This window comes from Cyanistes caeruleus, chromosome 5 (assembly GCF_971803275.1).
Source record: "Cyanistes caeruleus chromosome 5, bCyaCae1.hap1.1, whole genome shotgun sequence".
NCBI classification, from domain to species: Eukaryota; Metazoa; Chordata; class Aves; order Passeriformes; family Paridae; genus Cyanistes; species Cyanistes caeruleus.
Genome location: NC_141705.1, coordinates 69,727,546 through 69,750,668, shown reverse-complemented (window position 1 = coordinate 69,750,668; position 23,123 = coordinate 69,727,546). Strand labels below are relative to the sequence as shown.

At 39.3% G+C, this 23,123-nt stretch overlaps 1 protein-coding gene across 1 annotated transcript in view; it reads right to left on the bottom strand.

The window, feature by feature from the left end:
* Window positions 1-667: 667 nt before the first annotated feature.
* LOC147653225 (uncharacterized) overlaps window positions 668-23,123 on the bottom strand; it is a 420,383-nt gene continuing 397,927 nt past the window's right edge. The window contains exons 2-3 of the mRNA XM_086890167.1: window positions 1,464-3,284; window positions 668-1,150 (exon numbers count right to left, since the gene is read on the bottom strand). Coding sequence (XP_086746293.1) covers window positions 953-1,150; window positions 1,464-2,276 — 1,011 coding nt within the window. The 5' untranslated portion in view covers window positions 2,277-3,284 and the 3' untranslated portion in view covers window positions 668-952. The remainder of the gene's footprint in view (window positions 1,151-1,463; window positions 3,285-23,123) is intronic.

Sequence of the window (23,123 nt, the reverse complement as noted above, 5' to 3'; positions counted from 1 at the left end):
AGCAAGATGCAGAATGAGTTTGAGAGAAGTGATTTAAAGTGGGAGCACAGATGGTTGATTCCTAAAAATCAAAAAACGGATGTTTTGTTTTGTAGGAAAATGAAATCTAATCCTATTTGAGGGTCAACAGGATAAATACAAAGAACTAAATACAGATGTAGATACATATATACATATATGCGTATATATATATATATATATATATATATGTATAACCCCGCCCCCCGAAATCTATGAAGCAGGACTGATTGGTGCCATAGCCCAGGCAGCCTGTGGATCTAATTGCCTGCCTGTATTCAGCCCTTGCCTGGATGCCAGGGGAGACGTCTCTGGATTTGTCTCCAGACAGCTTTCCAGGGATGATCCTGCTCCTTTCCTGGTGCCCCAGAGTGCTGCAAGCCCCCCGTCCTGGGGCCATGGGGATGCCTGCCGGGGCCTTTAGGGTCCCCCCTAAAGGGCAGACAGGGTTTGACTGCAAGCTTCCTTGGAAGGTGGAGGCAGGTGAATATTGGCCACCTTCTTCTTTCCCGCTGCCCTCCGTGCTCTTGCAAAGCCTGCTGGGGCACTGGGGCTCTCCATTGCAGGCAGTCTGGAGCTGCCATGCAAAGCCATCTCTCAAGGAGTCCCCAGGTCTCAGGTGCAACCTCAAGAAAATGACACAGCAACGTGTAGAAAACGTGAACTTTATTCACTTGACTACTTCTAAAATCTACAATCCAACGTTACTAGAAGACTATGGGGTAAGAATCTTAAGGCTAAGAAACTTCAATGCTTCAACTGTTTAGAACTGAACACTAAGGGAAAGGTCAACTTCTTGGGGGAAACGTGGTGGGGAATCGAACAACAACAGGGGTGTGGCTAACTTGTAAGGTGGGGAACGTCGCAGTGCCTGGGCTGGGCACTGGTCACCCGTTCCCCGTAAGGTTCTGTAGCTGGAGCGCGACGCTGGAGGTCAGAGCTGTGGGGAGGTGCGGAGTCTCCTGTCACTGCCCTCTTTTGCCGCCATCTTGGTGGTTGGTTGAGGGCTGTCGCGAAGGAGCAGCCGCATCAGGTCGCGGTTGTCCATCAGCAGCTGCATCAGCTCCGTGGGACAGCCCTGTCTTCGATGGCGGCGGGGCCCCGCACGGCCCAAAGGGCTCTGGAGATTCCGCTGCAAGGCAAAGCACAGGGATCCCCATGGAAGAGGCAGAGGGGCAGAGCGGGGCCGGCACCTGTGGGGCTGCCTTTGGCCTGGGAGACAGAGACTCGGGCCCAGTTGGGCTGGGCTGGCCCGGGGAAGAGGCTGCAGCAGGCAGAGCTCTGCCGCCTCTGCTTGGTGCTGTCCATGGAGCTCAGCCCCTGGGCCGCATTCCCCAGCCAGGAGCTCAGGCCCCTTCTGCCGCAGGGCATTGGCCAAAGGGTGCCCAAGAGGCCCTCAAGGTCTGCCCCATCCCGCCTGCCTGACCCCCCACCCCCCTCCTCACCTCTCGCCAGCGTCTCTGAATTCTTTTTCCGAGCGACCATCCCATGGCCATTCCTATGATGAGCAGGTCGATGAGCAGGAATGTCCTGGCCGCCCACCGGATGCGCTCAGGGTCCGACTCGTCCAGATGACAATCCTCCAGAAGCAGAGGAGAGGCATCCGTGCTGCGCTCAGGTTTGCTCACAGGGTCGAGGGGATGAGCCAAGAGCAGCAGCACGTAAAGCTGCAGCAGCGCGGAGGAGCCGTGAGCAGCCATAGTGCTCTGCCAGCAGCACCGAGGCTCTGGGCGTCTCTCTGCGAGCAGCTGTGCCTGGGCACTGGGGCGCAGCAACAGCTGGGGACAGTTGCCAGCCAGCGTGCCGTCCCCAGAGGCTGTGATGTCACAGAAGCACAGAACGCCCTGGCTGCAGAGAGCCCTGAGAGAATGTTGAGTCCAAGCTGGGAGCCATGGCGGCAAGCATGGCCAGCAGAGTGGGGCCCGAGCGCTGCGGCCTGGCTTGCCTTGCACCCGTGCCACAATGATGACTCCAGCAGCCCCTGTCAGGCCATTGCAGTATCTGATGGCCCACGCTGGGCACAAGTTCTTCCCAATGGCCAGCGTAAACCTCCCTTGGCCCAGCTTCCAAGCCTTGTTGGCATCTGCTCTCTCTTGTCCTTGCCCACCTGGCTGGCGCTGCCGTGTTGCTCGCTGGCCTGTCTGTGGGAGAAGAGGCTGTGCCAATGAGTGCTGCTCAACTTGGAGGCCATTCAAAGGAGGATTTGATTGTGCCTGCTGTGGGAAGAAGGAATATGCGTGCACATGGCCACTTCCCATAGGTTTTACCCCAGATTTTCATGAGCAGCTGTCCTAGTGAAAGTCAAGTCTGTTTTAGTGAGTATTTGAGGGCTTCCAGAGCACAGTGCCATCTCAGGGGAATTCTGCTGGTTGAGTTCTACTGAGGCTTTGAGATGAGTTGCAAATCCTGAAAATGTTCTCCTTGCCCAGGTAGTAATTTCACAGTTTAGACTGTGGGGATATTGATTGCTCAGTGTTGAGGACCTCATGTAACTTTCAGCCCCAGAAATTTTCAACCTCCAGTGATTGTCCTTGAGACAAAACCATTTGAAATCTTTTTTTCTGTGGACAGGAATTGCTTCGGTGTTACTTCACATCATCCATTAAAAATTTGATGCCTGGAACAAGTCCCGAGTGCTGTGTGATTTCCTTGGTCGTGTTCCTTGGAATGGCTTCCCCCTCATTTTCTGAAGCTGGCCCCAGAAAGGTCATAGATGGGTGAGAAGTTCTGAAAGGCCAAGTGGTGCAGATCTTTGCCTCCTGTTTCGAGGTCTGTGGTGAGCTGTGAGTCAAAGAGCTGATTTGAAGTGATGGTGAAAACACAATTGAACCTTTTTGCAGCAGGGTGGATGGATAGAAGCAAAGCACAGCACGGCTGGCAGCAGCAAATGAATTAAAATGCATCCCTGGAATATGTTTCTTGGATTGTTCTTCTAGTATTGTGGTAGTAATTCTGATGTCTGAGTAGTGAACAAGCAACAAGTAGTGAACACGTGATTTGTAGTCAATTTTCTATTTCTTATGTAGTGGAGAGTATGGATGCTAGCTTTGGAGCAGGCTGCAGAGAGCTGCAGAAACTGCAGGCCCCATGGCCTATCAGTCCTGCCCGAGAAGCTAGCCTGGGAATTCATAGGAGGATTTCAAAACAATCCTCACAGACAGAAAACAACTGCCAGGTGCTGTTTGTCTGTCCTCTTGTTTTCCTTGCAGGAGAAAGTCAGGGGGGTGGTGAGCCCCGCTGACCAATGATGGTGATGTAGCACTTTACTAAGCAATAAGAGTTTCCTTTCTGTACTTTCCACGTATCTGTCTATTAGACAAGCCTAGAGTAATAAAGTAGAGAAGATTCTCCTGTTGTGACTCCCTTGAGAGTCCATGTCATTCTTTCCCATTTTGTGGTGTTTTTTCTTGAATTTTGTGGGAAACTATGCTGATTTTATGGGGCATTTCTGGAATTTGGTCGAGTTTTCAGAAGATTTAGGGATTTTTGTGGGATTTTTGTGGGATGTTCTGGGAATTGGTGGAGATTTTGTGGGACATTCCTGTGAATTGGTAGGGTTTTGAAATGATTTAGGGAGTTTTGTGGGACTTCTCTGGAATTTTGTGTGTTTTTTCTGGAATTGTGTGGGATTCTGAGGAGACTTGAAGAATTTTGAGGAATTTTTCTTAGATTTTGTGGAAACTTGTGGAGGTTTTGTGTGATTTTTGTGTGATTTTGTGGGATATTGAGGCGATTTAGGGATCTTGAGGGATTTCTCATGTATTTTGTGGGAATTTGTGGAGATTTGGTGGGATATTTTTCTAGAATTTGGTTGTGTTTTGAGAAGATTTAGGGAATTGTGTGGTGTTTTTTCTTGAATTTTGTGGGAAACTGTGCTGATTTTATGGGGCGTTTCTGGAATTTGGTTGAGTTTTCAGAAGTGTTAGGGATTTTTGTGAGATTTTTGTGGGATGTTCTGGGAATTGGTGGAGATTTTGTGGGACATTCCTTTGAATTGGTAGGGTTTTGAAATGATTTAGGGAGTTTTGTGGGACTTCTCTGGAATTTTGTGTGTTTTTTCTGGAATTGTGTGGGATTCTGAGGAGACTTGAAGAATTTTGAGGAATTTGTTTTAGATTTTGTGGGAATTTGTGGAGAATCTGTGGGATTTTACTGGAATTTGGTGGGCCTTTTCAAGGACTTTGTGTGGTTTTGAGGAGACTTGAAGACTTTTGAGGAATTTTTCTTAGATTTTGTGGAAACTTGTGGAGGTTTTGTGGGATTTTTGTGGAATTTTGTGGGATATTGAGGCGATTTCGGGATCTTGAGGGATTTTTCATGTATTTTGTGGGAATTTGTGGAGATTTGGTGGGATATTTTTCTAGAATTTGGTCGTGTTTTGAGAAGATTTAGGGAATTTTGTGTGATTTTTCTTGAATTTTGTGGGATATTGAGGAGATTTTGTGGGATGTTTGTGGAACTTTGAGGGACTTTTCTGGAATATGGTGAGATTCTGTAGAGAACTGACGAATTATCAGGGGTATTTTCATGTATTCTGTGGGAATTTGTGGAGATTCGGTGGGATTTTTGTGGATTTTGGCCGTGTTTTGAGAAGATTTAGGGAATTTTGTGGGATTTTTCCTGGAATTTTATTGGATTCCGGGGAGATTTTGTGGGATGTTTGTGGAACTTTGAGGGACTTTTCTGGAATTTGGTGAGATTCTGTAGAGAACTGACGAATTATCAGGGATTTGTCATGTATTCTGTGGGAATTTGTGGAGATTCTGTGGGATTTTTTTGGAATTTGGTAGAGTTTAGAGAAGATTTAGGGAATTTTGTGGGACTTTTCTGGGATTTTGTTGGATATTGAGGACATTTTGTGGGATGTTTCTGGAATTTGGTGGGGCTTTTCAAGAATTTTGTGGTATTTTGAAAAGGTTTAGGGAATTTTGTGGTGTTTTTTCTTGAATTTTGTGGGAAACTGTGCTGATTTTATGGGGCGTTTCTGGAATTTGGTCGAGTTTTCAGAAGATTTAGGGATTTTTGTGGGATTTTTGTGGGATGTTCTGGGAATTGGTGGAGATTTTGTGGGACATTCCTGTGAATTGGTAGGGTTTTGAAATGATTTAGGGAGTTTTGTGGGACTTCTCTGGAATTTTGTGGGGTTTTTATGGAATTGTGTGGGATTCTGAGGAGACTAGAAGAATTTTGAGGAATTTGTTTTAGATTTTGTGGGAATTTGTGGAGAATCTGTGGGATTTTACTGGAATTTGGTGGGCCTTTTCAAGGACTTTGTGTGGTTTTGAGGAGACTTGAAGAATTTTGAGGAATTTTTCTTAGAATTTGTGGAAACTTGTGGAGGTTTTGTGGGATTTTTGTGGAATTTTTTGGGATATTGAGGCGATTTCGGGATCTTGAGGGATTTTTCATGTATTTTGTGGGAATTTGTGGAGATTTGGTGGGATATTTTTCTAGAATTTGGTTGTGTTTTGAAAAGATTTAGGGAATTTTGTGGTGTATTTTCTTGAATTTTGTGGGAAACTGCTGATTTTATGGGGCGTTTCTGGAATTTGGTCGAGTTTTCAGAAGATTTAGGGATTTTTGTGAGATTTTTTGGGATGTTCTGGGAATTGGTGGAGATTTTGTGGGACATTCCTGTGAATTGGTAGGGTTTTGAAATGATTTAGGGAGTTTTGTGGGACTTCTCTGGAATTTTGTGTGTTTTTTCTGGAATTGTGTGGGATTCTGAGGAGACTTGAAGAATTTTGAGGAATTTTTCTTAGATTTTGTGGAAACTTGTGGAGGTTTTGTGTGATTTTTGTGTGATTTTGTGGGATATTGAGGCGATTTAGGGATCTTGAGGGATTTCTCATGTATTTTGTGGGAATTTGTGGAGATTTGGTGGGATACTTTTCTAGAATTTGGTTGTGTTTTGAGAAGATTTAGGGAATTTTGTGATGTTTTTTCTTGAATTTTGTGGGAAACTGTGCTGATTTTATGGGGCGTTTCTGGAATTTGGTCGAGTTTTCAGAAGATTTAGGGATTTTTGTGAGATTTTTGTGGGATGTTCTGGGAATTGGTGGAGATTTTGTGGGACATTCCTGTGAATTGGTAGGGTTTTGAAATGATTTAGGGAATTTTGTGGGACTTCTCTGGAATTTTCTGGGGTTTTTATGGAATTGTGTGGTTTTGAGGAGACTTGAAGAATTTTGAGGAATTTGTTTTAGATTTTGTGGGAATTTGTGGAGAATCTGTGGGATTTTACTGGAATTTGGTGGGCCTTTTCAAGGACTTTGTGTGGTTTTGAGGAGACTTGAAGAATTTTGAGGAATTTTTCTTAGATTTTGTGGAAACTTGTAGAGGTTTTGTGGGATTTTTGTGGGATTTTGTGGGATATTGAGGCGATTTAGGGATCTTGAGGGATTTTTCATGTATTTTGTGGGATTGTGTGGAGATTTGGTGGGATATTTTTCTAGAATTTAGTCGTGTTTTGAGAAGATTTAGGGAATTTTGTGTGACTTATCTGGGATTTTGTTGGATATTGAGGAGATTTTGTGGGATGTTTGTGGAACTTTGAGGGACTTTTCTGGAATTTGGTGAGATTCTGTAGAGAACTGAAGAATTATCAGGGATTTGTCATGTAATCTGTGGGAATTTGTGGAGATTCGGTGGGATTTTTCTGGAATTTGGTAGAGTTTTGAGAAGATTTAGGGAATTTTGTGGGACTTTTCTGGGATTTTGTTGGATATTGAGGACATTTTGTGGGATGTTTCGGGAATTTGGTGGGGCTTTTCAAGAATTTTTTGGTATTTTGAAAAGATTTAGGGAATTTTGTGGTGTTTTTTCTTGAATTTTGTGGGAAACTGTGCTGATTTTATGGGGCGTTTCTGGAATTTGGTCGAGTTTTCAGAAGATTTAGGGATTTTTGTGAGATTTTTGTGGGATGTACTGGGAATTGGTGGAGATTTTGTGGGACATTCCTGTGAATTGGTAGGGTTTTGAAATGATTTAGGGAGTTTTGTGGGACTTCTCTGGAATTTTGTGTGTTTTTTCTGGAATTGTGTGGGATTCTGAGGAGACTTGAAGAATTTTGAGGAATTTGTTTTAGATTTTGTGGGAATTTGTGGAGAATCTGTGGGATTTTACTGGAATTTGGTGGGCCTTTTCAAGGACTTTGTGTGGTTTTGAGGAGACTTGAAGAATTTTGAGGAATTTTTCTTAGATTTTGTGGAAACTTGTGGAGGTTATGTGGGATTTTTGTGGGATTTTGTGGGATATTGAGGCGATTTAGGGATCTTGAGGGATTTTTCATGTATTTTGTGGGATTTTGTGGAGATTTGGTGGGATATTTTTCTAGAATTTGGTCGTGTTTTGAGAAGATTTAGGGAATTTTGTGTGATTTTTCTGGGATTTTGTTGGATATTGAGGAGATTTTGTGGGATGTTTGTGGAACTTTGAGGGACTTTTCTGGAATTTGGTGAGATTCTGTAGAGAACTGACGAATTATCAGGGGTATTTTCATGTATTCTGTGGGAATTTGTGGAGATTTGGTGGGATTTTTGTGGATTTTGGCCATGTTTTGAGAAGATTTAGGGAATTTTGTGGGATTTTTCCTGGATTTTTATTGGATATTAGGGAGAATTTGTGGGATGTTTGTGGAACTTTGAGTTACTTTTCTGGAATTTGGTGAGATTCTGTAGAGAACTGACGAATTATCAGGGGTATTTTCATGTATTCTGTGGGAATTTGTGGAGATTCTGTGGGATTTTTCTGGAATTTGGTAGAGTTTTGAGAAGATTTAGGGAATTTTGTGGGACTTTTCTGGGATTTTGTTGGATATTGAGGACATTTTGTGGGATGTTTCGGGAACTTGGTGGGGCTTTTCAGGAATTTTGTGGTATTTTGAAAAGATTTAGGGAATTTTGTGGTGTTTTTTCTTGAATTTTGTGGGAAACTGTGCTGATTTTATGGGGCGTTTCTGGAATTTGGTCGAGTTTTCAGAAGATTTAGGGATTTTTGTGAGATATTTGTGGGTTGTTCTGGGAATTGGTGGAGATTTTGTGGGACATTCCTGTGAATTGGTAGGGTTTTGAAATGATTTAGGGAGTTTTGTGGGACTTCTCTGGAATTTTGTGTGTTTTTTCTGGAATTGTGTGGGATTCTGAGGAGACTTGAAGAATTTTGAGGAATTTTTCTTAGATTTTGTGGAAACTTGTGGAGGTTTTGTGGGATTTTTGTGGAATTTTTTGGGATATTGAGGCGATTTAGGGATCTTGAGGGATTTTTCGTGTATTTTGAGGGAATTTGTGGAGATTTGGTGGGACATTTTTCTAGAATTTAGTCGTGTTTTGAGAAGATTTAGGGAATTTTGTGTGATTTTTCTGGGATTTTGTTGGATATTGAGGAGATTTTGTGGGATGTTTGTGGAACTTTGAGGGACTTTTCTGGAATTTGGTGAGATTCTGTAGAGAACTGACAAATTATCAGGGATTTTTCATGTATTCTGTGGGAATTTGTGGAGATTTGGTGGGATTTTTGTGGATTTTGGCCGTGTTTTGAGAAGATTTAGGGAATTTTGTGTGATTTTTCTGGGATTTTGTTGGGTATTGAGGAAATTTTGTGGGATGTTTCTGGAATTTGGTGGGGCTTTTCAAGAATTTTGTGGTATTTTGAAAAGATTTAGGGAATTTTGTGGTGTTTTTTCTTGAATTTTGTGGGAAACTGTGCTGATTTTATGGGGCATTTCTGGAATTTGGTTGAGTTTTCAGAAGATTTAGGGATTTTTGTGGGATTTTTGTGGGATGTTCTGGGAATTGGTGGAGATTTTGTGGGACATTCCTGTGAATTGGTAGGGTTTTGAAATGATTTAGGGAGTTTTGTGGGACTTCTCTGGAATTTTGTGTGTTTTTTCTGGAATTGTGTGGGATTCTGAGGAGACTTGAAGAATTTTGAGGAATTTTTTTTAGATTTTGTGGGAATTTGTGGAGAATCTGTGGGATTTTACTGGAATTTGGTGGGCCTTTTCAAGGACTTTGTGTGGTTTTGAGGAGACTTGAAGAATTTTGAGGAATTTTTCTTAGATTTTGTGGAAACTTGTGGAGGTTTTGTGGGATTTTTGTGGAATTTTGTGGGATATTGAGGCGATTTAGGGATCTAGAGGGATTTTTCATGTATTTTGTGGGAATTTGTGGAGATTTGGTGGGATATTTTTCTAGAATTTGGTCGTGTTTTGAGAAGATTTAGGGAATTTTGTGTGATTTTTCTGGGATTTTGTGGGACATTGAGGAGATTTTGTGGAATGTTTGTGGAACTTTGAGGGACTTTTCTGGAATTTGGTGAGATTCTGTAGAGAACTGAGAAATTATCAGGGATTTTTCATGTATTCTGTGGGAATTTTTGGAGATTTGGTGGGATTTTTGTGGATTTTGGCCGTGTTTTGAGAAGATTTAGGGAATTTTGTGTGATTTTTCTGGGATTTTGTTGGGTATTGAGGAAATTTTGTGGGATGTTTCTGGAATTTGGTGGGGCTTTTCAAGAATTTTGTGGTATTTTGAAAAGATTTAGGGAATTTTGTGGTGTTTTTTCTTGAATTTTGTGGGAAACTGTGCTGATTTTATGGGGCATTTCTGGAATTTGGTCGAGTTTTCAGAAGATTTAGGGATTTTTGTGGGATTTTTGTGGGATGTTCTGGGAATTGGTGGAGATTTTGTGGGACATTCCTGTGAATTGGTAGGGTTTTGAAATGATTTAGGGAGTTTTGTGGGACTTCTCTGGAATTTTGTGTGTTTTTTCTGGAATTGTGTGGGATTCTGAGGAGACTTGAAGAATTTTGAGGAATTTTTCTTAGATTTTGTGGAAACTTGTGGAGGTTTTGTGGGATTTTTGTGTGATTTTGTGGGATATTGAGGCGATTTAGGGATCTTGAGGGATTTCTCATGTATTTTGTGGGAATTTGTGGAGATTTGGTGGGATATTTTTCTAGAATTTGGTTGTGTTTTGAGAAGATTTAGGGAATTTTGTGGTGTTTTTTCTTGAATTTTGTGGGAAACTGTGCTGATTTTATGGGGCGTTTCTGGAATTTGGTTGAGTTTTCAGAAGATTTAGGGATTTTTGTGAGATTTTTGTGGGATGTTCTGGGAATTGGTGGAGATTTTGTGGGAAATTCCTGTGAATTGGTAGGGTTTTGAAATGATTTAGGGAATTTTGTGGGACTTCTCTGGAATTTTCTGGGGTTTTTATGGAATTGTGTGGGATTCTGAGGAGACTTGAAGAATTTTGAGGAATTTGTTTTAGATTTTGTGGGAATTTGTGGAGAATCTGTGGGATTTTACTGGAATTTGGTGGGCCTTTTCAAGGACTTTGTGTGGTTTTGAGGAGACTTGAAGAATTTTGAGGAATTTTTCTTAGATTTTGTGGAAACTTGTAGAGGTTTTGTGGGATTTTTGTGGGATTTTGTGGGATATTGAGGCGATTTAGGGATCTTGAGGGATTTTTCATGTATTTTGTGGGATTTTGTGGAGATTTGGTGGGATATTTTTCTAGAATTTAGTCGTGTTTTGAGAAGATTTAGGGAATTTTGTGTGATTTTTCTGGGATTTTGTTGGATATTGAGGACATTTTGTGGGATGTTTCTGGAATTTGGTGGGGCTTTTCAAGAATTTTGTGGTATTTTGAAAAGGTTTAGGGAATTGTGTGGTGTTTTTTCTTGAATTTTGTGGGAAACTGTGCTGATTTTATGGGGCGTTTCTGGAATTTGGTTGAGTTTTCAGAAGATTTAGGGATTTTTGTGGGATTTTTGTGGGATGTTCTGGGAATTGGTGGAGATTTTGTGGGACATTCCTGTGAATTGGTAGGGTTTTGAAATGATTTAGGGAGTTTTGAGGGACTTCTCTGGAATTTTGTGTGTTTTTTCTGGAATTGTGTGGGATTCTGAGGAGACTTGAAGAATTTTGAGGAATTTTTCTTAGATTTTGTGGAAACTTGTGGAGGTTTTGTGGGATTTTTGTGTGATTTTGTGGGATATTGAGGCGATTTAGGGATCTTGAGGGATTTTTCATGTATTTTGTGGGAATTTGTGGAGATTTGGTGGGATATTTTTCTAGAATTTGGTCGTGTTTTGAGAAGATTTAGGGAATTTTGTGTGATTTTTCTTGAATTTTGTGGGACATTGAGGAGATTTTGTGGGATGTTTGTGGAACTTTGAGGGACTTTTCTGGAATTTGGTGAGATTCTGTAGAGAACTGACGAATTATCAGGGGTATTTTCATGTATTCTGTGGGAATTTGTGGAGATTCGGTGGGATTTTTGTGGATTTTGGCCATGTTTTGAGAAGATTTAGGGAATTTTGTGGGATTTTTCCTGGAATTTTATTGGATTCCGGGGAGATTTTGTGGGATGTTTGTGGAACTTTGAGGGACTTTTCTGGAATTTGGTGAGATTCTGTAGAGAACTGACGAATTATCAGGGATTTTTCATGTATTCTGTGGGAATTTGTGGATATTCTGTGGGATTTTTTTGGAATTTGGTAGAGTTTTGAGAAGATTTAGGGAATTTTGTGGGACTTTTCTGGGATTTTGTTGGGTATTGAGGACATTTTGTGGGATGTTTCGGGAATTTGGTGGGGCTTTTCAAGAATTTTGTGGTATTTTGAAAAGGTTTAGGGAATTTTGTGGTGTTTTTTCTTGAATTTTGTGGGAAACTGTGCTGATTTTATGGGGCATTTCTGGAATTTGGTCGAGTTTTCAGAAGATTTAGGGATTTTTGTGAGATTTTTGTGGGATGTTCTGGGAATTGGTGGAGATTTTGTGGGACATTCCTGTGAATTGGTAGGGTTTTGAAATGATTTAGGGAGTTTTGTGGGACTTGTCTGGAATTTTGTGTGTTTTTTCTGGAATTGTGTGGTTTTGAGGAGACTTGAAGAATTTTGAGGAATTTTTCTTAGATTTTGTGGAAACTTGTGGAGGTTTTGTGGGATTTTTGTGGAATTTTTTGGGATATTGAGGCGATTTAGGGATCTTGAGGGATTTTTCATGTATTTTGTGGGAATTTGTCGAGATTTGGTGGGATATTTTTCTAGAATTTGGTCGTGTTTTGAGAAGATTTAGGGAATTTTGTGTGATTTTTCTTGAATTTTGTGGGACATTGAGGAGATTTTGTGGGATGTTTGTGGAACTTTGAGGGACTTTTCTGGAATTTGGTGAGATTCTGTAGAGAACTGAGAAATTATCAGGGATTTTTCATGTATTCTGTGGGAATTTGTGGAGATTTGGTGGGATTTTTGTGGATTTTGGCCGTGATTTGAGAAGATTTAGGGAATTTTGTGTGATTTTTCTGGGATTTTGTTGGATATTGAGGAGATTTTGTGGGATGTTTGTGGAACTTTAAGGTACTTTTCTGGAATTTGGTGAGATTCTGTTGAGAACTGACGAATTATCAGGGGTATTTTCAGGTATTCTGTGGGAATTTGTGGAGATTCGGTGGGATTTTTGTGGATTTTGGCCATGTTTTGAGAAGATTTAGGGAATTTTGTGGGATTTTTCCTGGAATTTTATTGGATACCGGGGAGATTTTGTGGGATGTTTTTGGAACTTTGAGGGACTTTTTAGGAATTTCGTGAGATTCTGTAGAGAACTGACAAATTATCAGGGATTTTTCATGTATTCTGTGGGAATTTGTAGAGATTCTGTGGGATTTTTTTGGATTTTGGCCGTGTTTTGAGAAGATTTAGGGAATTTTGTGGGACTTTTCTGGGATTTTGTTGGGTATTGAGGACATTTTGTGGGATGTTTCTGGAATTTGGTGGGGCTTTTCAAGAATTTTGTGGTATTTTGAAAAGATTTAGGGAATTTTGTGGTGTTTTTTCTTGAATTTTGTGGGAAACTGTGCTGATTTTATGGGGCGTTTCTGGAATTTGGTCGAGTTTTCAGAAGTGTTAGGGATTTTTGTGAGATTTTTGTGGGATGTTCTGGGAATTGGTGGAGATTTTGTGGGACATTCCTGTGAATTGGTAGGGTTTTGAAATGATTTAGGGAGTTTTGTGGGACTTCTCTGGAATTTTGTGGGGTTTTTATGAAATTGTGTGGTTTTGAGGAGACTTGAAGAATTTTGAGGAATTTGTTTTAGATTTTGTGGGAATTTGTGGAGAATCTGTTTGATTTTACTGGAATTTGGTGGGCCTTTTCAAGGACTTTGTGTGGTTTTGAGGAGACTTGAAGAATTTTGAGGAATTTTTCTTAGATTTTGTGGAAACTTGTGGAGGTTTTGTGTGATTTTTGTGGAATTTTTTGGGATATTGAGGCGATTTAGGGATCTTGAGGGATTTTTCATGTATTTTGTGGGAATTTGTCGAGATTTGGTGGGATATTTTTCTAGAATTTGGTCGTGTTTTGAGAAGATTTAGGGAATTTTGTGTGATTTTTCTTGAATTTTGTGGGACATTGAGGAGATTTTGTGGGATGTTTGTGGAACTTTGAGGGACTTTTCTGGAATTTGGTGAGATTCTGTAGAGAACTGACGAATTATCAGGGATTTTTCATGTATTCTGTGGGAATTTGTGGAGATTTGGTGGGATTTTTGTGGATTTTGGCCGTGTTTTGAGAAGATTTAGGGAATTTTGTGTGATTTTTCTGGGATTTTGTTGGGTATTGAGGAAATTTTGTGGGATGTTTCTGGAATTTGGTGGGGCTTTTCAAGAATTTTGTGGTATTTTGAAAAGATTTAGGGAATTTTGTGGTGTTTTTTCTTGAATTTTGTGGGAAACTGTGCTGATTTTATGGGGCATTTCTGGAATTTGGTTGAGTTTTCAGAAGATTTAGGGATTTTTGTGGGATTTTTGTGGGATGTTCTGGGAATTGGTGGAGATTTTGTGGGACATTCCTGTGAATTGGTAGGGTTTTGAAATGATTTAGGGAGTTTTGTGGGACTTCTCTGGAATTTTGTGTGTTTTTTCTGGAATTGTGTGGGATTCTGAGGAGACTTGAAGAATTTTGAGGAATTTGTTTTAGATTTTGTGGGAATTTGTGGAGAATCTGTGGGATTTTACTGGAATTTGGTGGGCCTTTTCAAGGACTTTGTGTGGTTTTGAGAAGACTTGAAGAATTTTGAGGAATTTTTCTTAGATTTTGTGGAAACTTGTGGAGGTTTTGTGGGATTTTTGTGGAATTTTGTGGGATATTGAGGCGATTTAGGGATCTTGAGGGATTTTTCATGTATTTTGTGGGAATTTGTGGAGATTTGGTGGGATATTTTTCTAGAATTTGGTCGTGTTTTGAGAAGATTTAGGGAATTTTGTGGTGTTTTTTCTTGAATTTTGTGGGAAACTGTGCTGATTTTATGGGGCGTTTCTGGAATTTGGTTGAGTTTTCAGAAGATTTAGGGATTTTTGTGAGATTTTTGTGGGATGTTCTGGGAATTGGTGGAGGTTTTGTGGGACATTCCTGTGAATTGGTAGGGTTTTGAAATGATTTAGGGAATTTTGTGGGACTTCTCTGGAATTTTCTGGGGTTTTTATGGAATTGTGTGGGATTCTGAGGAGACTTGAAGAATTTTGAGGAATTTGTTTTAGATTTTGTGGGAATTTGTGGAGAATCTGTGGGATTTTACTGGAATTTGGTGGGCCTTTTCAAGGACTTTGTGTGGTTTTGAGGAGACTTGAAGAATTTTGAGGAATTTTTCTTAGATTTTGTGGAAACTTGTAGAGGTTTTGTGTGATTTTTGTGGGATTTTGTGGGATATTGAGGCGATTTAGGGATCTTGAGGGATTTTTCATGTATTTTGTGGGATTTTGTGGAGATTTGGTGGGATATTTTTCTAGAATTTAGTCGTGTTTTGAGAAGATTTAGGGAATTTTGTGTGATTTTTCTGGGATTTTGTTGGATATTGAGGACATTTTGTGGGATGTTTCTGGAATTTGGTGGGGCTTTTCAAGAATTTTGTGGTATTTTGAAAAGGTTTAGGGAATTGTGTGGTGTTTTTTCTTGAATTTTGTGGGAAACTGTGCTGATTTTATGGGGCGTTTCTGGAATTTGGTTGAGTTTTCAGAAGATTTAGGGATTTTTGTGGGATTTTTGTGGGATGTTCTGGGAATTGGTGGAGATTTTGTGGGACATTCCTGTGAATTGGTAGGGTTTTGAAATGATTTAGGGAGTTTTGTGGGACTTCTCTGGAATTTTGTGGGGTTTTTATGAAATTGTGTGGTTTTGAGGAGACTTGAAGAATTTTGAGGAATTTGTTTTAGATTTTGTGGGAATTTGTGGAGAATCTGTGGGATTTTACTGGAATTTGGTGGGCCTTTTCAAGGACTTTGTGTGGTTTTGAGGAGACTTGAAGAATTTTGAGGAATTTTTCTTAGATTTTGTGGAAACTTGTGGAGGTTTTGTGGGATTTTTGTGGAATTTTTTGGGATATTGAGGCGATTTAGGGATCTTGAGGGATTTTTCGTGTATTTTGAGGGAATTTGTGGAGATTTGGTGGGACATTTTTCTAGAATTTAGTCGTGTTTTGAGAAGATTTAGGGAATTTTGTGTGATTTTTCTGGGATTTTGTTGGATATTGAGGAGATTTTGTGGGATGTTTGTGGAACTTTGAGGGACTTTTCTGGAATTTGGTGAGATTCTGTAGAGAACTGACAAATTATCAGGGATTTTTCATGTATTCTGTGGGAATTTGTGGAGATTTGGTGGGATTTTTGTGGATTTTGGCCGAGTTTTGAGAAGATTTAGGGAATTTTGTGTGATTTTTCTGGGATTTTGTTGGGTATTGAGGAAATTTTGTGGGATGTTTCTGGAATTTGGTGGGGCTTTTCAAGAATTTTGTGGTATTTTGAAAAGATTTAGGGAATTTTGTGGTGTTTTTTCTTGAATTTTGTGGGAAACTGTGCTGATTTTATGGGGCATTTCTGGAATTTGGTTGAGTTTTCAGAAGATTTAGGGATTTTTGTGGGATTTTTGTGGGATGTTCTGGGAATTGGTGGAGATTTTGTGGGACATTCCTGTGAATTGGTAGGGTTTTGAAATGATTTAGGGAGTTTTGTGGGACTTCTCTGGAATTTTGTGTGTTTTTTCTGGAATTGTGTGGGATTCTGAGGAGACTTGAAGAATTTTGAGGAATTTGTTTTAGATTTTGTGGGAATTTGTGGAGAATCTGTGGGATTTTACTGGAATTTGGTGGGCCTTTTCAAGGACTTTGTGTGGTTTTGAGGAGACTTGAAGAATTTTGAGGAATTTTTCTTAGATTTTGTGGAAACTTGTGGAGGTTTTGTGGGATTTTTGTGGAATTTTGTGGGATATTGAGGCGATTTAGGGATCTAGAGGGATTTTTCATGTATTTTGTGGGAATTTGTGGAGATTTGGTGGGATATTTTTCTAGAATTTGGTCGTGTTTTGAGAAGATTTAGGGAATTTTGTGTGATTTTTCTGGGATTTTGTGGGACATTGAGGAGATTTTGTGGAATGTTTGTGGAACTTTGAGGGACTTTTCTGGAATTTGGTGAGATTCTGTAGAGAACTGAGAAATTATCAGGGATTTTTCATGTATTCTGTGGGAATTTTTGGAGATTTGGTGGGATTTTTGTGGATTTTGGCCGTGTTTTGAGAAGATTTAGGGAATTTTGTGTGATTTTTCTGGGATTTTGTTGGGTATTGAGGAAATTTTGTGGGATGTTTCTGGAATTTGGTGGGGCTTTTCAAGAATTTTGTGGTATTTTGAAAAGATTTAGGGAATTTTGTGGTGTTTTTTCTTGAATTTTGTGGGAAACTGTGCTGATTTTATGGGGCATTTCTGGAATTTGGTTGAGTTTTCAGAAGATTTAGGGATTTTTGTGGGATTTTTGTGGGATGTTCTGGGAATTGGTGGAGATTTTGTGGGACATTCCTGTGAATTGGTAGGGTTTTGAAATGATTTAGGGAGTTTTGTGGGACTTCTCTGGAATTTTGTGTGTTTTTTCTGGAATTGTGTGGGATTCTGAGGAGACTTGAAGAATTTTGAGGAATTTTTCTTAGATTTTGTGGAAACTTGTGGAGGTTTTGTGGGATTTTTGTGTGATTTTGTGGGATATTGAGGCGATTTAGGGATCTTGAGGGATTTCTCATGTATTTTGTGGGAATTTGTGGAGATTTGGTGGGATATTTTTCTAGAATTTGGTTGTGTTTTGAGAAGATTTAGGGAATTTTGTGGTGTTTTTTCTTGAATTTTGTGGGAAACTGTGCTGATTTTATGGGGCGTTTCTGGAATTTGGTTGAGTTTTCAGAAGATTTAGGGATTTTTGTGAGATTTTTGTGGGATGTTCTGGGAATTGGTGGAGATTTTGTGGGAAATTCCTGTGAATTGGTAGGGTTTTGAAATGATTTAGGGAATTTTGTGGGACTTCTCTGGAATTTTCTGGGGTTTTTATGGAATTGTGTGGGATTCTGAGGAGACTTGAAGAATTTTGAGGAATTTGTTTTAGATTTTGTGGGAATTTGTGGAGAATCTGTGGGATTTTACTGGAATTTGGTGGGCCTTTTCAAGGACTTTGTGTGGTTTTGAGGAGACTTGAAGAATTTTGAGGAATTTTTCTTAGATTTTGTGGAAACTTGTAGAGGTTTTGTGTGATTTTTGTGGGATTTTGTGGGATATTGAGGCGATTTAGGGATCTTGAGGGATTTTTCATGTATTTTGTGGGATTTTGTGGAGATTTGGTGGGATATTTTTCTAGAATTTAGTCGTGTTTTGAGAAGATTTAGGGAATTTTGTGTGATTTTTCTGGGATTTTGTTGGATATTGAGGACATTTTGTGGGATGTTTCTGGAATTTGGTGGGGCTTTTCAAGAATTTTGTGGTATTTTGAAAAGGTTTAGGGAATTGTGTGGTGTTTTTTCTTGAATTTTGTGGGAAACTGTGCTGATTTTATGGGGCGTTTCTGGAATTTGGTTGAGTTTTCAGAAGATTTAGGGATTTTTGTGGGATTTTTGTGGGATGTTCTGGGAATTGGTGGAGATTTTGTGGGACATTCCTGTGAATTGGTAGGGTTTTGAAATGATTTAGGGAGTTTTGAGGGACTTCTCTGGAATTTTGTGTGTTTTTTCTGGAATTGTGTGGGATTCTGAGGAGACTTGAAGAATTTTGAGGAATTTTTCTTAGATTTTGTGGAAACTTGTGGAGGTTTTGTGGGATTTTTGTGGAATTTTTTGGGATATTGAGGCGATTTAGGGATCTTGAGGGATTTTTCATGTATTTTGTGGGAATTTGTGGAGATTTGGTGGGATATTTTTCTAGAATTTGGTCGTGTTTTGAGAAGATTTAGGGAATTTTGTGTGATTTTTCTTGAATTTTGTGGGACATTGAGGAGATTTTGTGGGATGTTTGTGGAACTTTGAGGGACTTTTCTGGAATTTGGTGAGATTCTGTAGAGAACTGACGAATTATCAGGGGTATTTTCATGTATTCTGTGGGAATTTGTGGAGATTCGGTGGGATTTTTGTGGATTTTGGCCATGTTTTGAGAAGATTTAGGGAATTTTGTGGGATTTTTCCTGGAATTTTATTGGATTCCGGGGAGATTTTGTGGGATGTTTGTGGAACTTTGAGGGACTTTTCTGGAATTTGGTGAGATTCTGTAGAGAACTGACGAATTATCAGGGATTTTTCATGTATTCTGTGGGAATTTGTGGATATTCTGTGGGATTTTTTTGGAATTTGGTAGAGTTTTGAGAAGATTTAGGGAATTTTGTGGGACTTTTCTGGGATTTTGTTGGGTATTGAGGACATTTTGTGGGATGTTTCGGGAATTTGGTGGGGCTTTTCAAGAATTTTGTGGTATTTTGAAAAGGTTTAGGGAATTTTGTGGTGTTTTTTCTTGAATTTTGTGGGAAACTGTGCTGATTTTATGGGGCATTTCTGGAATTTGGTCGAGTTTTCAGAAGATTTAGGGATTTTTGTGAGATTTTTGTGGGATGTTCTGGGAATTGGTGGAGATTTTGTGGGACATTCCTGTGAATTGGTAGGGTTTTGAAATGATTTAGGGAGTTTTGTGGGACTTGTCTGGAATTTTGTGTGTTTTTTCTGGAATTGTGTGGTTTTGAGGAGACTTGAAGAATTTTGAGGAATTTTTCTTAGATTTTGTGGAAACTTGTGGAGGTTTTGTGGGATTTTTGTGGAATTTTTTGGGATATTGAGGCGATTTAGGGATCTAGAGGGATTTTTCATGTATTTTGTGGGAATTTGTCGAGATTTGGTGGGATATTTTTCTAGAATTTGTTCGTGTTTTGAGAAGATTTAGGGAATTTTGTGTGATTTTTCTTGAATTTTGTGGGACATTGAGGAGATTTTGTGGGATGTTTGTGGAACTTTGAGGGACTTTTCTGGAATTTGGTGAGATTCTGTAGAGAACTGAGAAATTATCAGGGATTTTCATGTATTCTGTGGGAATTTGTGGAGATTTGGTGGGATTTTTGTGGATTTTGGCCGTGATTTGAGAAGATTTAGGGAATTTTGTGTGATTTTTCTGGGATTTTGTTGGATATTGAGGAGATTTTGTGGGATGTTTGTGGAACTTTAAGGTACTTTTCTGGAATTTGGTGAGATTCTGTTGAGAACTGACGAATTATCAGGGGTATTTTCAGGTATTCTGTGGGAATTTGTGGAGATTCGGTGGGATTTTTGTGGATTTTGGCCATGTTTTGAGAAGATTTAGGGAATTTTGTGGGATTTTTCCTGGAATTTTATTGGATACCGGGGAGATTTTGTGGGATGTTTTTGGAACTTTGAGGGACTTTTTAGGAATTTCGTGAGATTCTGTAGAGAACTGACAAATTATCAGGGATTTTTCATGTATTCTGTGGGAATTTGTAGAGATTCTGTGGGATTTTTTTGGATTTTGGCCGTGTTTTGAGAAGATTTAGGGAATTTTGTGTGACTTTTCTGGGATTTTGTTGGGTATTGAGGACATTTTGTGGGATGTTTCTGGAATTTGGTGGGGCTTTTCAAGAATTTTGTGGTATTTTGAAAAGATTTAGGGAATTTTGTGGTGTTTTTTCTTGAATTTTGTGGGAAACTGTGCTGATTTTATGGGGCGTTTCTGGAATTTGGTCGAGTTTTCAGAAGTGTTAGGGATTTTTGTGAGATTTTTGTGGGATGTTCTGGGAATTGGTGGAGATTTTGTGGGACATTCCTGTGAATTGGTAGGGTTTTGAAATGATTTAGGGAGTTTTGTGGGACTTCTCTGGAATTTTGTGGGGTTTTTATGAAATTGTGTGGTTTTGAGGAGACTTGAAGAATTTTGAGGAATTTGTTTTAGATTTTGTGGGAATTTGTGGAGAATCTGTTTGATTTTACTGGAATTTGGTGGGCCTTTTCAAGGACTTTGTGTGGTTTTGAGGAGACTTGAAGAATTTTGAGGAATTTTTCTTAGATTTTGTGGAAACTTGTGGAGGTTTTGTGGGATTTTTGTGGAATTTTTTGGGATATTGAGGCGATTTAGAGATCTTGAGGGATTTTTCATGTATTTTGTGGGAATTTGTCGAGATTTGGTGGGATATTTTTCTAGAATTTGGTCGTGTTTTGAGAAGATTTAGGGAATTTTGTGTGGTTTTTCTTGAATTTTGTGGGACATTGAGGAGATTTTGTGGGATGTTTGTGGAACTTTGAGGGACTTTTCTGGAATTTGGTGAGATTCTGTAGAGAACTGACGAATTATCAGGGATTTTTCATGTATTCTGTGGGAATTTGTGGAGATTTGGTGGGATTTTTGTGGATTTTGGCCGTGTTTTGAGAAGATTTAGGGAATTGTGTGTGATTTTTCTGGGATTTTGTTGGGTATTGAGGAAATTTTGTGGGATGTTTCTGGAATTTGGTGGGGCTTTTCAAGAATTTTGTGGTATTTTGAAAAGATTTAGGGAATTTTGTGGTGTTTTTTCTTGAATTTTGTGGGAAACTGTGCTGATTTTATGGGGCATTTCTGGAATTTGGTTGAGTTTTCAGAAGATTTAGGGATTTTTGTGGGATTTTTGTGGGATGTTCTGGGAATTGGTGGAGATTTTGTGGGACATTCCTGTGAAATGGTAGGGTTTTGAAATGATTTAGGGAGTTTTGTGGGACTTCTCTGGAATTTTGTGTGTTTTTTCTGGAATTGTGTGGGATTCTGAGGAGACTTGAAGAATTTTGAGGAATTTGTTTTAGATTTTGTGGGAATTTGTGGAGAATCTGTGGGATTTTACTGGAATTTGGTGGGCCTTTTCAAGGACTTTGTGTGGTTTTGAGGAGACTTGAAGAATTTTGAGGAATTTTTCTTAGATTTTGTGGAAACTTGTGGAGGTTTTGTGGGATTTTTGTGGAATTTTGTGGGATATTGAGGCGATTTAGGGATCTAGAGGGATTTTTCATGTATTTTGTGGGAATTTGTGGAGATTTGGTGGGATATTTTTCTAGAATTTGGTCGTGTTTTGAGAAGATTTAGGGAATTTTGTGGTGTTTTTTCTTGAATTTTGTGGGAAACTGTGCTGATTTTATGGGGCGTTTCTGGAATTTGGTTGAGTTTTCAGAAGATTTAGGGATTTTTGTGAGATTTTTGTGGGATGTTCTGGGAATTGGTGGAGGTTTTGTGGGACATTCCTGTGAATTGGTAGGGTTTTGAAATGATTTAGGGAATTTTGTGGGACTTCTCTGGAATTTTCTGGGGTTTTTATGGAATTGTGTGGGATTCTGAGGAGACTTGAAGAATTTTGAGGAATTTGTTTTAGATTTTGTGGGAATTTGTGGAGAATCTGTGGGATTTTACTGGAATTTGGTGGGCCTTTTCAAGGACTTTGTGTGGTTTTGAGGAGACTTGAAGAATTTTGAGGAATTTTTCTTAGATTTTGTGGAAACTTGTAGAGGTTTTGTGTGATTTTTGTGGGATTTTGTGGGATATTGAGGCGATTTAGGGATCTTGAGGGATTTTTCATGTATTCTGTGGGAATTTGTAGAGATTCTGTGGGATTTTTTTGGATTTTGGCCGTGTTTTGAGAAGATTTAGGGAATTTTGTGTGACTTTTCTGGGATTTTGTTGGGTATTGAGGACATTTTGTGGGATGTTTCTGGAATTTGGTGGGGCTTTTCAAGAATTTTGTGGTATTTTGAAAAGATTTAGGGAATTTTGTGGTGTTTTTTCTTGAATTTTGTGGGAAACTGTGCTGATTTTATGGGGCGTTTCTGGAATTTGGTCGAGTTTTCAGAAGTGTTAGGGATTTTTGTGAGATTTTTGTGGGATGTTCTGGGAATTGGTGGAGATTTTGTGGGACATTCCTGTGAATTGGTAGGGTTTTGAAATGATTTAGGGAGTTTTGTGGGACTTCTCTGGAATTTTGTGGGGTTTTTATGAAATTGTGTGGTTTTGAGGAGACTTGAAGAATTTTGAGGAATTTGTTTTAGATTTTGTGGGAATTTGTGGAGAATCTGTTTGATTTTACTGGAATTTGGTGGGCCTTTTCAAGGACTTTGTGTGGTTTTGAGGAGACTTGAAGAATTTTGAGGAATTTTTCTTAGATTTTGTGGAAACTTGTGGAGGTTTTGTGGGATTTTTGTGGAATTTTTTGGGATATTGAGGCGATTTAGAGATCTTGAGGGATTTTTCATGTATTTTGTGGGAATTTGTCGAGATTTGGTGGGATATTTTTCTAGAATTTGGTCGTGTTTTGAGAAGATTTAGGGAATTTTGTGTGGTTTTTCTTGAATTTTGTGGGACATTGAGGAGATTTTGTGGGATGTTTGTGGAACTTTGAGGGACTTTTCTGGAATTTGGTGAGATTCTGTAGAGAACTGACGAATTATCAGGGATTTTTCATGTATTCTGTGGGAATTTGTGGAGATTTGGTGGGATTTTTGTGGATTTTGGCCGTGTTTTGAGAAGATTTAGGGAATTGTGTGTGATTTTTCTGGGATTTTGTTGGGTATTGAGGAAATTTTGTGGGATGTTTCTGGAATTTGGTGGGGCTTTTCAAGAATTTTGTGGTATTTTGAAAAGATTTAGGGAATTTTGTGGTGTTTTTTCTTGAATTTTGTGGGAAACTGTGCTGATTTTATGGGGCATTTCTGGAATTTGGTTGAGTTTTCAGAAGATTTAGGGATTTTTGTGGGATTTTTGTGGGATGTTCTGGGAATTGGTGGAGATTTTGT